The following is a 15434-nucleotide window of genomic DNA, read 5'->3' as shown; positions in this document are numbered from 1 at the left end:
ATGCTTGATTAATTAGGTAACTAATTTTAATATAGGTGGATGAAAAATAACTCGTTTCAGACGTCCTCATGCTTGAAGGTAGCATTGCACGCGACAGGTCGCACTGGTGCTGTTTCCATTGAATATACAAGATTTTTTCTGACCAAGATTGATCAAGTTGAATCCCAAAGCATTTGGCAATAAATTTGTATAAAACGACATGGCTGGGGGCTGTTTTCTCTAACGTTATACAAATTTTATAATGCAGAAAGGTCGAGGCTTCACAGGCTACCGTGAACACTTAATTTGAAGGCGAAAAAGGGAAATGGTACATATGAACTGATTGAATTGACAGACCAGTGTCAATTCAATCTACGAATACACCATTTCCCCTTTCCGCCTTCAAATTAAAAGCGTAAAAACCCAGCTAATGAAAATGTTACAAACGCTACAAATGGGAAGTAATGACAGCTTATCATTTAATAAAGCACAGTTAAAACGAACTCCACTTACACTTGAAGGTTTGCAATGGTGCTATCATCCTGGCTGTGTAGTCCTACTTTGGGGCGGGCGGAGCGAGTTCTCTTTCTTTTCTTTTTTTCCCCCCCGATTTTTTATCCCATTTTTATCCCCTTTAGTGCTAATTTAATTTATTTATCCTGGTTGCTACTCCACCCTCTGCCGATCTGGAGAGAGCCGAAACTGGCTCCATGCGTCCTCCGAGACATGGGCAGTTAGCCAGCCGCTTCTTTTTCACCTGACAGGGGAAGCTTCACCGGTAGGACATAGCACGTGGGAGGTTCACGCTATTCCAACCAGTTCCCCTCCCTCCGAATAGGCGCCCTTAATGACCAGAGGAGGAACCACATTAGCAACCAGGATATTGCATGTTTTGGTGAAGGGGGTTCCTATATGAAGGAAACCCCCGGGAGGCACGGGGAGAACATGCAAACTCCACACAGAAAGCGAGTTCTCTAACGTTAGTTATATTAGCAACCTAACTAGCGGCTGCTGTCCAGAACACCGTCAGGTAAGATGCTTCCTACTATTGTTCAAAAGTGACTTTCCTGACACTGTACAAACATCTGACTGCACTAAATTTAAGTAAAGGCTGACGTTATTGACTATCCTAGAATAAAAACCAAAAGAAAGTGAAATATGTTTGTTATTTAGCCAACATTGTTTCACTTTTTTCTGATGCCGTCGGCTTTGTGGGCGTCGCCATTAGGGGCTCGCTTCGTTCTTCTTCGTCGGTTGTAAGGGTCGCAAGGTATCATGGGATACCCTAACCCACCAAAGTGTGCATGGTATGGTTCCTCGAAAATTATCCATAACCAGGTACCTAGAAAGGTTGCAAATTCAGTGAACTTATGTATCAAACTGGTTTCAGACAGCCTAATTACAACTTCTTACCTAGAAATGCCACCTATATTGCTCGTTCACTTGAGAATCAGACAGGCCCTATTCACCTTATGTTCAGACTGGGGGGGTGGGCCAAATTCTTCCGGGTCGTGTTAACACTTCCGGCGGTCACGGCCCGAAATATAGAAGAACGTCATGAAGAAGAGAGTTGTTTTTGTAGCGGACAGTGCAGGGGGTAAAACAAAGAACGTAACCTACTACTTTGAGCTCGGTACACAGCAAGCAAGCGAGTATCCACTGTTAGATAACGTTATCATCGACAATGATGAGCACTTTCTTGTAAAACATACCTGAACTCCAACAAAGAAAGCTTCAGATGGTTTTCTCTCTTCCGAGCACAGCTCGAGCCACTTACGTCTATAAGACGTTAACGTAATTCCCTGGAAAGCGAGAATTAACGAGCCAGTTACATGGCGTTGCATTCTTAGACATTGCCGTTTGCTTTTATTTGGTATGTTACATACAATGGCTAAATTATTAGTTAATTCAGAGTTAGATGATATTGGAGCAGCCAGCCATTTTCTTTTTCTTTCTTTTTTGCTGGAAGTCGTCACACGACCACACAACTGGGTCAAATGGGCGTGGCTACATAAGGTGGATAACAGGTCTACAGTTAGGCTGTAGCTAATCTATCGCCTAACCTAAGATATTCTAACCTACCGGCATCCCTCGACCAGTGATGGAGAGCACCGATGCCCCCCACCCCGGCCCCCACCCCCACACACATAAGGCGTGGTAGAGAAGGCCAGGCCGGGACACAGTGGCGCCCCCCTCCACCCCCAGTGCGTGCAAGGAAACCTTTCCACCACACGGATTGCCTCAGTGACTTGTTGGCTGAGGAGGAACCTTGTGAGGGCCGATGTACTGTAGGGGCCCAGCTATGGACCCCATCTGGGGACCCCCCTCCGGGATAGGCCGAGATGATGCCGGGCTAAACCATTTGGAGTTTTAGATTATAGAAATAAAATTTACAAAAGAACAGAAAATTGAAAATGTAAATAGGAGTCCAACAAAAGGAATACGAAAATGTTGTCTTTAAATGATCCTAACTAAGATCAGGGAAGAAAGTTGAAAATGTGAAAAGGTAGAGTCCAAAAAGAAATAGAAAATTTAGTCTTTAAGTGTTCGTAAGTTCAGGGAATACTAGCTAATTTGCTAGGTGAAAAGGGGGAAAAAGATCAGGAGTTCCACGAGGGTGATCTGAGGGATCCATGAGTCTGCATTGGTGACATCAACCAAGAAGAGAGGAGGGGAGGATAGGGGTCGGTGGTGATGAGGCCGGGGAAGGGGGGGGAGGACGTCAGGCAGGCGAAGGAGTAGTGGGTAGAGGGGCCAGAGTGATGACAGGTGGCCAGGACGATGACGATCGGATCGAGGGCAGTGAAGGACACCTGAGGAGGAGAGAGAGAAGGGGGGAGAGCCACTATGGAGGAATCTGCGCAGAGGTGGAACTAAGTTTGGCAGCTAATCATTTCCCGTCTATAGAGAGCCGCAGGGATGACGTATTTTTGTAGTGGGAACGCGGAAGTCCCGGACTTCATGGTTCTTCACTGTTTCTGCCTATGGGATTTTTGAATGGGTTTTTGGCGCGATGCTTCAAATAAGGTCTCTGGGCAACGCAAGCTTAATCACACGCGAACCAGTGTTCAGCGGGATAATCTTCACACATGAGGACCACTTTCATGAGTTTTGAAGCGTAAATGCAATAGCCTGGGTAAACCCATCCCCCACGTGACCTGCTCTCAGACCTGTTCTCAGTCACTATGTGTGACTGAGGAACTGAGACTGGGAACTGAGAGAGCAGGTCACGTGGTGGCTGGGTTTACCTAGGCTATAAATGCAAGCCCTAGAAATAAAAAGCTTGTGCTAAACTAATCCAGAACTACACACTGTCGCATAGGCTTCCACGTCACGTCACTGCTCAACCTGGAGTGTTGTTGATGTGTGCGCTGCTGTGCACTGATTACCCCGGGCTGAACCAGGTGAGGGAAAGAGAATTTCCGTGTTCGTCCTTTGAAGTGATGACGTTATTGACGTATAATATCCCGTCGACTCAACAGTGTAGTCTCATTTAGCCGTTTGCTAGCTAGCCGCCCTTTTAACGGCACGTAAAAGCTTAAAAACTCATAAAAGTGGTCCTCGTGTGAAGATTATCCTGCTGAACACTGGTTCGCGTTTGAATAAGCTTGCGTTAACTACAGACCTTATTTGAAGCATTGTGCCAAAAACCCATTCAAAAATCCCATAGGCGAAAACAGTGAAGAACCGGGAGTGTTAGCATCAATGTTTTCCGGACTCATTCCTGTGGCTCTCTATACTGCTGGGACAACTGATATATACTAATACTATACTACAAAATCAAGTCTAGATTTATACTGATACTGCTGGCTTGAGACAGCCCGCTCAGCAGTTCAGGACTAAGTTTATTCAGCGGATATTAGACATTCTGTCCATGCTACTAGGATGACTAATACTATACTGCTAATTCAGGTCTAGGTAGTCTAGGTCTAAGTTTAGGCTGATACTGCTGGCTGCCGGGGATTAGCCTGGGTAAACCCAGCCTCCACGTGACCTCTATGTGCTATGACTGATGGCACATATGGCCCATTTCCACCGCTGGTATCAACGCGGCCCCGCACAGCTCGTCTCGCTTTTTTGTCTCATTCCACCGATCAAAAACGTGGACAACCCGGGTTGAGTCGGGGATGAGTCGTGCTGCTTTCGGTCCCTGCTCTGTTGAGGTTCTAGGGCTGTGGACCCGGTACCATACGGTGACGTGAAAACACTGCAGACGACTGATTGGTCAGGCAGAATCGTGTTTACTGTAGGCATCTACTGTCAATGCTGGATACCAGTTTAGTTAGCTTACCTTCTCTTCTGTTATGTTATTTCCATCAGTCTTTTGTGTTGCTGCCTTTGGCGCTGGTGAAATAAAATCGATCTCCTTGCTCAGCTTTAACATGCGCTCCTCGGGAAGCCCTTTGTAGTTGGCTCCGCTAGGCCGCAGGTGAAGCCGCGGTCTTGCCTGTTGAGCTGCCGCTGGGGTTCTCCTCGTAGCGCCTCTCCCGTCCCCGTGCAGTGCATGCATGTGAGTTTGAGTGACAACAAAGTGATATCCATTCTCCTAGCCGATTGTCACATTTGCCCATGTACACTGTAGGTCATTTAGAGGCACCAGTATTTCATAATCAGTTTAAAAGTTCCGTGTATTGATTTCATTTTAACGTTATACTTATAGCCTACTTCGGCTATGGGCGGAGGGCAGATATGCGGTCGCTATGACGACCAGGTGTGGGCGGAGGCAAGTAAACTTGCTATGGAAACAGAGTCTATATCAAGTAGAGCCGAGTAATACCAGATAGAGTGGAGCTGTACTGTGCTGTTATATGTGGTGGAAATGAGCCAATAGATAGAGGTCACGTGGAGGCTGGGTTTACCCAGGCTAGCCGGGGATGGCCCGCTCAGCAGTTCAGGACTAAGTGGTCTGGTCAGGTGCCAATAGAGAGAAAAAAGGATGTGCAGCAAATCCTGACAGTATATTTCCAAGGAGGAATACATGTTTAAAAAGATATGCAGTATAAAGCTAGTTAGTCTTGCTAGATTGGGCTGTCTTGTCCACCATCATATCGTGATGAAACTTGCGATTTACACCCCTATCGCTGATGTGACAAAAGTGGCGTTGAGGTCTTGAAAAAGGCTTGAAAAATGTCTTAAAGCAACTACGAGCAACATTTTTGCTTGTTATGAAACAGTTTAAATGTAATAGTGATGCTGCCTCACGTCTTACCTATAACAGCAGATGAGACCAAAGCCGAGTGAATCGGCGAGTGCTCTCTTGTTGTTTATCGAGTCTCTCCGGGACAGAAAGACGCGGAAGTTAAACTACCGTCGCTCTGCCTAGCAACAGACCCTAAACAAGAAGAACGGCTTTCCTCGCTACTTCCAGGGGCTTTCTACTCAAGCGAACATCTCTCATTATATTCTAACAGTTTGTTTGGAAGTAATTTTGTGGTTATGCTGCTGTAAACCATTTCGTTTCACTTTCCGTCCCGGAGAGAGACTATAAACAACGAGGGCACTCGCCGATTAACTTGGCTTTGGTCTCATCTGCTGTTATAGGTAAGATGTGAGGCATCACTATTAAATTTAGACTGTTTCATAACAAGCGAAAATGTTGCTAGTAGTTGCTTTAAAAGGTATTGAATTTAATTTTAGGATTCCTGCATATACCCTGATATAACAATATACTGTATTATTTACAATATTGTATACAATATTCTACATATCCGTGGATTGCAAAAACCTACAAGGCCAACATTTTATTCTTGCGAGTGAGCTGAAACGTCACAGCATCCTATGCAATGTAGCATGCTTATCTGTGATCAGACCCACCATCAACCTTCCTGTTAGCTGCCTCCCTAACAGACTATGGCTCCGTGCGGCTGCCTGAACAGACCCACACCCATGTAATCTTGTCAGACACGTGGATCTGGCAAAAAAAAGAACAGGTGCATATTTTTTCCGTACTGCGTCTATTGCCCGTCTATTAACATGGGCCAGAGTCTGTTTCGGCAGCTGTGCCGGAGCCGTACCGCATCTGGTGGACATTGGGCTTAAGGGTCATTGACATGTTTAGTGCAGACAGTCAGTTGTAAATTCAGCACAGTGGAAGAACAGCAATGTTTGGTTTCAAGTCTCCTTCAGTAGTTGCTACAGGTCTGCGTAAGCAAGGATTTTGTTCATGTCTTTGGTGATCATTCAAATTCCACTTCTAAATTAGTCTAAATTAAAGATGGAATTGACCCCAACCTGCAGAGCCAGAGCCGTGCTCCCACACTGTCCACCGGTGTCCCAGCATGACAGCACTACTAAAACACTGTTCTTACAGTGTGACTAGCACTACTAAAACACTGTTCTTACAGTATGACTAGCACTACTAAAACACTGTTCTTACAGTATGACTAGCACTACTAAAACACTGTTCTTACAGTATGACTAGCACTACTAAAACACTGTTCTTACAGTATGACTAGCACTACTAAAACACTGTTCTTACAGTATGACTAGCACTACTAAAACACTGTTCTTACAGTGTGACTAGCACTACTAAAACACTGTTCTTACAGTATGACTAGCACTACTAAAACACTGTTCTTACAGTATGACTAGCACTACTAAAACACTGTTCTTACAGTATGACTAGCACTACTAAAACACTGTTCTTACAGTATGACTAGCACTACTAAAACACCGTTCTTACAGTATGACTAGCACTACTAAAACACTGTTCTTACAGTGTGACTAGCACTACTAAAACACTGTTCTTACAGTATGACTAGCACTACTAAAACACTGTTCTTACAGTATGACTAGCACTACTAAAACACCGTTCTTACAGTATGACTAGCACTACTAAAACACTGTTCTTACAGTGTGACTAGCACTACTAAAACACTGTTCTTACAGTATGACTAGCACTACTAAAACACTGTTCTTACAGTATGACTAGCACTACTAAAACACTGTTCTTACAGTATGACTAGCACTACTAAAACACTGTTCTTACAGTATGACTAGCACTACTAAAACACTGTTCTTACAGTATGACTAGCACTACTAAAACACCGTTCTTACAGTGTGACTAGCACTACTAAAACACCGTTCTTACAGTGTGACTAGCACTACTAAAACACTGTTCTTACAGTGTGACTAGCACTACTAAAACACTGTTCTTACAGTATGACTAGCACTACTAAAACACTGTTCTTACAGTGTGACTAGCACTACTAAAACACCGTTCTTACAGTATGACTAGCACTACTAAAACACTGTTCTTACAGTATGACTAGCACTACTAAAACACTGTTCTTACAGTGTGACTAGCACTACTAAAACACTGTTCTTACAGTATGACTAGCACTACTAAAACACTGTTCTTACAGTATGACTAGCACTACTAAAACACTGTTCTTACAGTATGACTAGCACTACTAAAACACTGTTCTTACAGTATGACTAGCACTACTAAAACACTGTTCTTACAGTATGACTAGCACTACTAAAACACCGTTCTTACAGTATGACTAGCACTACTAAAACACTGTTCTTACAGTATGACTAGCACTACTAAAACACAGTTCTTACAGTGTGACTAGCACTACTAAAACACTGTTCTTACAGTATGACTAGCACTACTAAAACACTGTTCTTACAGTATGACTAGCACTACTAAAACACTGTTCTTACAGTATGACTAGCACTACTAAAACACTGTTCTTACAGTATGACTAGCACTACTAAAACACTGTTCTTACAGTATGACTAGCACTACTAAAACACTGTTCTTACAGTATGACTAGCACTACTAAAACACTGTTCTTACAGTATGACTAGCACTACTAAAACACTGTTCTTACAGTATGACTAGCACTACTAAAACACTGTTCTTACAGTATGACTAGCACTACTAAAACACTGTTCTTACAGTATGACTAGCACTACTAAAACACTGTTCTTACAGTATGACTAGCACTACTAAAACACTGTTCTTACAGTATGACTAGCACTACTAAAACACTGTTCTTACAGTATGACTAGCACTACTAAAACACTGTTCTTACAGTATGACTAGCACTACTAAAACACTGTTCTTACAGTATGACTAGCACTACTAAAACACTGTTCTTACAGTATGACTAGCACTACTAAAACACTGTTCTTACAGTATGACTAGCACTACTAAAACACTGTTCTTACAGTATGACTAGCACTACTAAAACACTGTTCTTACAGTATGACTAGCACTACTAAAACACTGTTCTTACAGTATGACTAGCACTACTAAAACACTGTTCTTACAGTATGACTAGCACTACTAAAACACTGTTCTTACAGTATGACTAGCACTACTAAAACACAGCTGTGTAACCTGGTCTGGTGTCTTGTTTTGTCCTGTATACATTTGTATTAAGAGCCAAGGCGCATTTGAAACAACCCCCTAAACCCTGAGGGATAGTGTATAAAGTAAGGGTTAACTAAACCCTGAGGGATAGTGTATAAAGTAAGGGTTAACTAAACCCTGCGGGATAGTGTATAAAGTAAGGGTTAACTAAACCCTGAGGGATAGTGTATAAAGTAAGGGTTAACTAAACCCTGAGGGATAGTGTATAAAGGGTTAACTAAACCCTGAGGGATAGTGTATAAAGTAAGGGTTAACTAAACCCTGAGGGATAGTGTATAAAGTAATGGTTAACTAAACCCTGGGAGATAATGTATAAAGTAAGGATTAACTAAACCCTGAGGGATAGTGTATAAAGTAAGGATTAACTAAACCCTGCGGGATAGTGTATAAAGTAAGGGTTAACTAAACCCTGAGGGATAGTGTATAAAGGGTTAACTAAACCCTGAGGGATAGTGTCTAAAGTAAGAGTTAACTAAATCCTGAGGGTTAGTGTATAAAGTAAGGGTAAGTAAGAGTTAATGCCCAATCAGCTGCCTGCTTGTAAACACAAGATGTACATGTGTGGCAGTGGAATAATCAGGCTTCCTACACAACTGTGCACACAAAATTAAGCAATAAGCCTCAAGAGCTAAGGGGTGTTGTGAGGCACAAGGCGAAGCGGAGCTGTTTTAACTGTAAATCACGGCCTCTTGGGGCTTATTGCGTTAATAAAACGGTTACTACATATAGCCTACCTGGCAAGGTTTCATAAAATAAAACGACAAAAAATGCTATATTATTGATAACAAATAATCATTCTTCCACCAGGCAATGTAGTCCTTCAGCCACGACATTTAGCAGAATGTTTGCCAAACAACATATAGACACAGCAACACACAGATGATCTTTGCTGCAGTAATAATGTGATGCGCTCACAGGTGTGTGTTACAATGGTGTCGAACGCGGCTCAGCCAATCATAATCAAGGACCGGGACTATCCATTTTGTAATAGTCTTTAAATGAGTCTTTTTGTCTTTGGAAACAATTCCCTTCAGCTAGAGAGTAATGTTGCCTAGTTGGCAGTCATTTTACCCTAGTCAAAATCAGCAGGCAATATATTGAACACCAAACATAATCTCCAAATCCAGTCAGGAAATTAAGATCTGGGAAATGCATTAGGACACTTTAAGATAGGAAAACATGTTGGAACCTTGACTAAAACATTATTATTACTGTGCAGTTGACTTCATCAGTGCATCATAAGTTATTGATATTTTAGATATTTCCAAGCTTCTTTTGGAAATGAGTAGATGTTAATTGAAGGATACTATATTGTTTCTCATGTTCTCTCCCCCCCCCCCCCCCCCCCTCTCCCTCCCTTCCTCCCTCTCTCTCTCTCTCTCTCTCCCCCCCCCTCTCCCTCCCTTGTTGGAAAGACAATGCAGACTGCTGGAGCTGGCCCATGTACATTTGTTTCTACATCATGTCATATTAAAGCCGGTGGAAATGTCGGAACTAATGAGTATCAATGAGATAGAAACACTATTGCTCCTGGAGACAAACCGTGTAAGAGATCAAATGTATAAATCGTTTGGTATATCTTTATTTAGTCATTCTGCATACATAATTTGAATTTATTAATCAAGGAAAATAAAGCATATTTCATCATTTTTATCATAGCTAGGTTTTGTTTGACTTTTTTATTTTATACAATGAATATTACATTGTTATAAATGTCTTTAAGTGTTAGGATGTTCAAGTTAAAAGGTGTCATTCCCTGCTTTCAGTAGCATTTCCTTTTGCTAGTGGAGATTTGATATTGGCGATAACCTCCCAAAGTCGAGCAACATGTAGCATTATCAAAAATAGATATTCCTTTTGTCCGAGCATCTTCTCCTTGGAAATCAAGGACCCTTAATAAGAAGGGTAAGACATCGCTCACGCCACAGCGTTCAAATTTTGCATTGGGGCCAGTTCTGTTGAAGGGAATGGGGCAGGGTAAGTCCCACTATAAACCACCATCTGTGTTGTTTCACCTTTGCTTCCACCAGATTAAAGAAAACACATGACATAATGTTGACTGATTGGTCATGTTGCATGATGTAGTTAGCAAATCTAGCTCTATTTTGGACCAAATGAGTCTGAGTTGAGCTATATACAACTGCTGGACAGAGCCGTGATCTGTTTGAAGACCGATGATAAGGAAAATGCACGTGCACATTTACATTAAAAAGAAAACATCAGTCATCATCACATAATGTGTTTTATTTAATCTGAGGGAGACATTTTACAAATGATCAAAGGTGAAACGGCACAGATATGATGGTTTATAGTCAGACTTTCCCTGTCTGCCCCATTCACTTCAATAGAACTGGCCCCAATGCAAAATGTGAATGATGACTTTTCCTTCTTAATAGGTTCCTTGGTGGAAACGATCCCCAACTTTCTGTTCTTCACAGCTCTCACATGACTGTTTGATTTCTTGTTATTTTAATCCCGCTGTCTCCGTTGGAACATCATGCCTCACTTCTGGCTGTGTTGTCAAATCAGCTATTGGGAATGTTAAGTCAGGTAAATAACCATATCTAAGCACTGTGACAAGAGGTTCATTATGAACAATATTTCATTGTTTTAAAAGAAATAATCAGCATCTACTTTATTGACCTGAAATATGGCTTGTTCTCTTATTTTCAGCGGTTTTGTTATTTCTATCAATATTATTATTGTGAAGCATATTAATAGGCTACATGTTGTCATTGCAGTTTCACTATGGGTGAGGAGGAACTTCCTTGTTTGTATCCACCAATAAAATTCCCTGCTGCCTGCTGTGTAATGTCCACTGGTGTCTGTTCAGCACACACAGAAGATGAAGGCTCACACACCGCAGGCAAAAGTGGCCCAAACCTGATTTTCTTTCAACTGTTTTGGCTTCACTACCCCCTTTCCCTCATTTCTGAATTCAAGTACCCCCTTTACCTGACTACAACATGAACTTTTTGCTAGAAAGCTGCAAGAGAAAGCTATAGCATAGCAGCAATGAATGAATTAATAACATAACCCAACTTTTGAAGAATATAACATTTCCTAATTAGAAATGGAGTGAAAGAGTTGGAATTATTGCCTCCTGAGCAGATTTATTTTAACAGTTCATTTATTTTCATGGTTATTCTTTGATTTTTTTCTCTTTTCAAGTACCTCCACATACCCCCATTTGGGAACCACTGCTCTAAGTGACTCAGGTCTGTTTTGTAGGACAGTGTCAACATCACATGGAATCTGATCTTTTAAAATCTGATTCAGGCCACTTTCATATGTGATCCTCAATAAGATTCAGGTCACATTTTTTGCAATGCGGCCTCAGTCTGAACAGACATGTGACCTGTATCAGAATTCATGCAACTTTTGCATCACTCTAGATTGACATTCGTCATAATTCTGTGCTGGGAGGAGTCACTCGGTGAATACAAACATGGTACAGCTGTGATGGAGCAGTCAGTGGAGGGACAGTGAGGTGACCCAAGTATTTTCTGTACAAGAAAAGCTTGAGAGGCCGTATCGTGACTGGTCTTTGTTTGAAAGCATAAAGAAATGGCCGAATCGGGCTGCAGAAGAACGTGCCTGCAGTGTCAGAGAAAAGTGAAGAACCTTAAAGCCAAGTTTAAACAAGCTAAAGACTCAAAGCAATGTGGTCTTGGTCAGATCACATGCCCATTTTACAGTGAGCTTGACTGTGTTGGGTGATAAACTCTGACGTCACTGTCAGTTATTTCTCACATGCGGGTCAGTTCAGGACCGTGACCAGTTCACACTGGAGTCTGATATAGGCCACATAAAAAATAAACACTGCCACAAAAATAATCTGATCTGAGCAAAAAAATCTGAATTGAGCACTAAGGTTTGCGGTGTGAACTAAGCCAAAGTAACTTTTAACTGGATTGGATTGGATTTATTTGACAATTATAAAAGAGATATGCATACAGCTGCAGAACAGGAATACATACAATTAAAAATCATCGGGGTTAAAAACACAAAGCCAAATGGCTTATTTCCATTGTGGACCTCTGGGGATAGGGAGTGTGAAAGTGAATGGTGGGGAGAAGGGAGTGGTGAGGGTGAACATAATAGACAGTGAGCTACTATGAAGCCCAACAGAACAAAACATACAAGGCAAATCACCCAATTAACAGTACAATACACGTCAACGCATCTACACTCAAATTCAATTAATCGTTAAATGAACACTATAGAAATCCTATAAAAATAAAGAGTCATCTGCAACCAAAATATATCAAATGGAGGTGGACACTAACCACTCTTTCATTGCGGCCTTGAAGCTTCTTTCTGTGGGTAGTTCCTTGCAAACAGTGGGTAACTGGTTCCACAGAGCTCCTGCTGTATATAAAAATGAATTTTGTCCCATAGCGCTTCTAAACCTGTATAGAATCGTATCTGTCCGGCTCCCTCTAGTGGAATAATTATGTCTCACACACCCAACTAAAATAATTGACCAGATAAGAAGGGACTGTAGCCTTCCTTATTTTAAAGGTCAGACCCAACTTAATCTGAGCCACTCTCTTACCCACAGGTAGCCAGTTCAGCCCCTCAAAATGTGACGAGTTGAGATGAGTACGTGGGGGAAGTTTGAGCACAGTCCTGACCAACTTGTTTTGTGATGTCTGTAGTCTGTGCTTTATATGTTTAGGTGAGCCACTGTACCAGGAAGAGCAAGCATAATCATAGTGGCAGTGGCACTGCACTAAGTGTAAACTCACATTTTTGTTAGTTTTGTTGTTTGTGATTACTGTAAAAATGAAGGAATAGAGGTTTCAGAGGCCAGAAAGTTGTGTTTCCCATGCAGTGGTTCTCAACCTGAGGGTCGGGACTCGGGATCATAGGCGGAGTTTGAGTTGTATTCTGGGGAGGGGCACCAAAATAAAAAAAAATAGCCTATTATATCCCTGCCAATTGTCTACAAAGTAGACAACAATAAGCTAACTAACAACAACCGACGAACATATCCAAAACCAGGCTTGTATATTCAATAGGAAATGATGCAAAGTATTGAAGTATAGTGGGGAAAATAGATGACTTGCAGTAGACTAGAGCAGTGGTCCCCAACCACCAGGCTGTGGACCGGTCCATTTTTTTTTTTATATATATAAACATAGGCTATAATATTATAGGCTGTGTGTGGTTGGTAGTTCAAACATAGTTTCAAGTTGACGTTTATTTATGCTTGTAGTTGAAACAAAAACATAAATACTGTAGGCTACATACAGTACAACACAAAAGGCTGTTATTTACCCTCCCTTTGTCACCACCTGGTGAGTAAAATGTAACTAAAACCATTCAAACTGACAACCGGTCCGCAACCATTTTTTTCCATGTATCTACCGGTCCTTGGCACAAAAAAGGTTGGGAACCCCTGGACTAGAGGACCGCACATGAAAAGGTTACAACCATTCTGAGCCTACCTCCAGATACATTCCTCCTTTCACCAGATCTTACAAAAAAATCATGCAGCATGAAAACACAAGGGCACTTTTTATACATTAAAGACGTGGATCACACACCGCTTTCTGTATAACCTTAAACTTTACGATATTTTTGCCTGAATCAAATAACATATAAGAAAAAAGGGTAATGGTGTGATTGAAACACATTCCCAGCTAAAAATAAATAAATAATGGTGCACATATTCACGCACTGATCAGGAACAATTATCTTGCCCAAGGACACTACGACATCATCGACATGCAGATCGGAGGAGCCGGGGATTTGAACCACCAACCCTTCTGATTAGTGGACGACCCATTCTACTTCCCGAGCCACAGCTGCCCCTAAGCAGTGTAGTCTGCCAGTGAAGACTTGCACTTAGGGGAGGAGTTGAGCAAAATGATGAGAAGGAAGGAAACAACACAGAATGAGTCATTTTCTCTGGAAGGAGCGAGCGAGTCAATTTCTCTGGAAGGAGCGAGTGAGTTTGCAGAAAGGGCAAGGATATATATATTTTTATGATCAAACTTTTTATTATTTTTCCACAAACAGTTTAGCCAACCACACTGTCACATGGTAAATGGACTGCATTTATATCGCGCTTTTATCCAAAGCACTTTACACTGTGCCTTCATTCACCCATTCACACACCGAAAGCCATCAGGAGTAATTTGGGCTTCAGTGTCTTGCCCAAGGACACTTGTGGACATGTGGACTGGAGGAGCCGCGGATCAAAACGCCAACCTTCTGATTAGTGGACGACCCGCTCTACCTCCTGAGCCACATACATACAGACAAGACAAACAGAGAATGCATGTAGGCTTACAATACAATAAGTTTAGTACACCAAAAAAGAAAGGGGGGGGGGGGGTTATTGTACACATTCAAAACAGCTTAACCCAAGTCTTGATTGCATAATATGAGTCAGTCACACATGCATGCATGACAAAGATGGCAACAAAAGAGGGCACTGACATAGAAGCACCCATCTAATTGTCTTGGCATCATGGCCTGCTTACAAGATCAATGCATTTACCCAATTTAGCATAACAGGTGTCTAAACGATTTAACAGTTTATAGGAGAGTTCCTCATAGGCTGCTACTGACCCCAGTTGGGTGAACAATAACTTGGTGGAAGATTTTCAGATTTCCCTTCTTTTACAATTATTTTTCTACCCAGCATAATATAGCTGTGTGCACCCAGTTTGCCTCCTCCGGTGAAGAGATATCAGTGAGAAGGGCGGGGTCGCTCAGTATGTTTAGGCTTGGCATGAATGGGATGTCCTGACCCACAATGAGCTTTATGTTCTCGTGAATTCCTGCCCACCAGTCTTGTGCTTTGGGACATGACCATTACAGGTGGACCAAGGTACCATATTCTTCCCCGCATCTCCAACACGACGGGTCATCCCTCAATTAAGCCAAGAATAATGGTAAATGGTAAATGGCCTGCATTTATATAGCGCTTTTATCCAAAGCGCTTTACAGTCAGTAGGTACATTCACCCATTCACACACCGATGGCGGCAGGTTACCACGCAGGGTGCTGGCACACCAACGGGAGCAATTTGGGGTTCAGTGTCTTGCCCAAGGACACT

The 15434-nt window shown here is 42.1% G+C and overlaps 1 protein-coding gene across 1 annotated transcript in view; it reads left to right on the top strand.

Annotated features, from left to right (window-relative positions):
• Nucleotides 1-11167, top strand: part of snx12 (sorting nexin 12) — a 28986-nt gene extending 17819 nt beyond the window's left edge. The window contains exon 5 of the mRNA XM_083633465.1: nt 9778-11167. Coding sequence (XP_083489591.1) covers nt 9778-9873 — 96 coding nt within the window. The 3' untranslated portion in view covers nt 9874-11167. The remainder of the gene's footprint in view (nt 1-9777) is intronic.
• The last annotated feature ends 4267 nt before the right edge of the window (nt 11168-15434 follow it).

This window comes from Poromitra crassiceps (genome assembly GCF_964638095.1).
Source record: "Poromitra crassiceps genome assembly, chromosome: 1".
In the NCBI taxonomy this organism is placed as follows: Eukaryota; Metazoa; Chordata; class Actinopteri; order Beryciformes; family Melamphaidae; genus Poromitra; species Poromitra crassiceps.
Note: the sequence above shows the minus strand (reverse complement) of the source record. Positions and strands in the feature narration are given on the sequence as shown.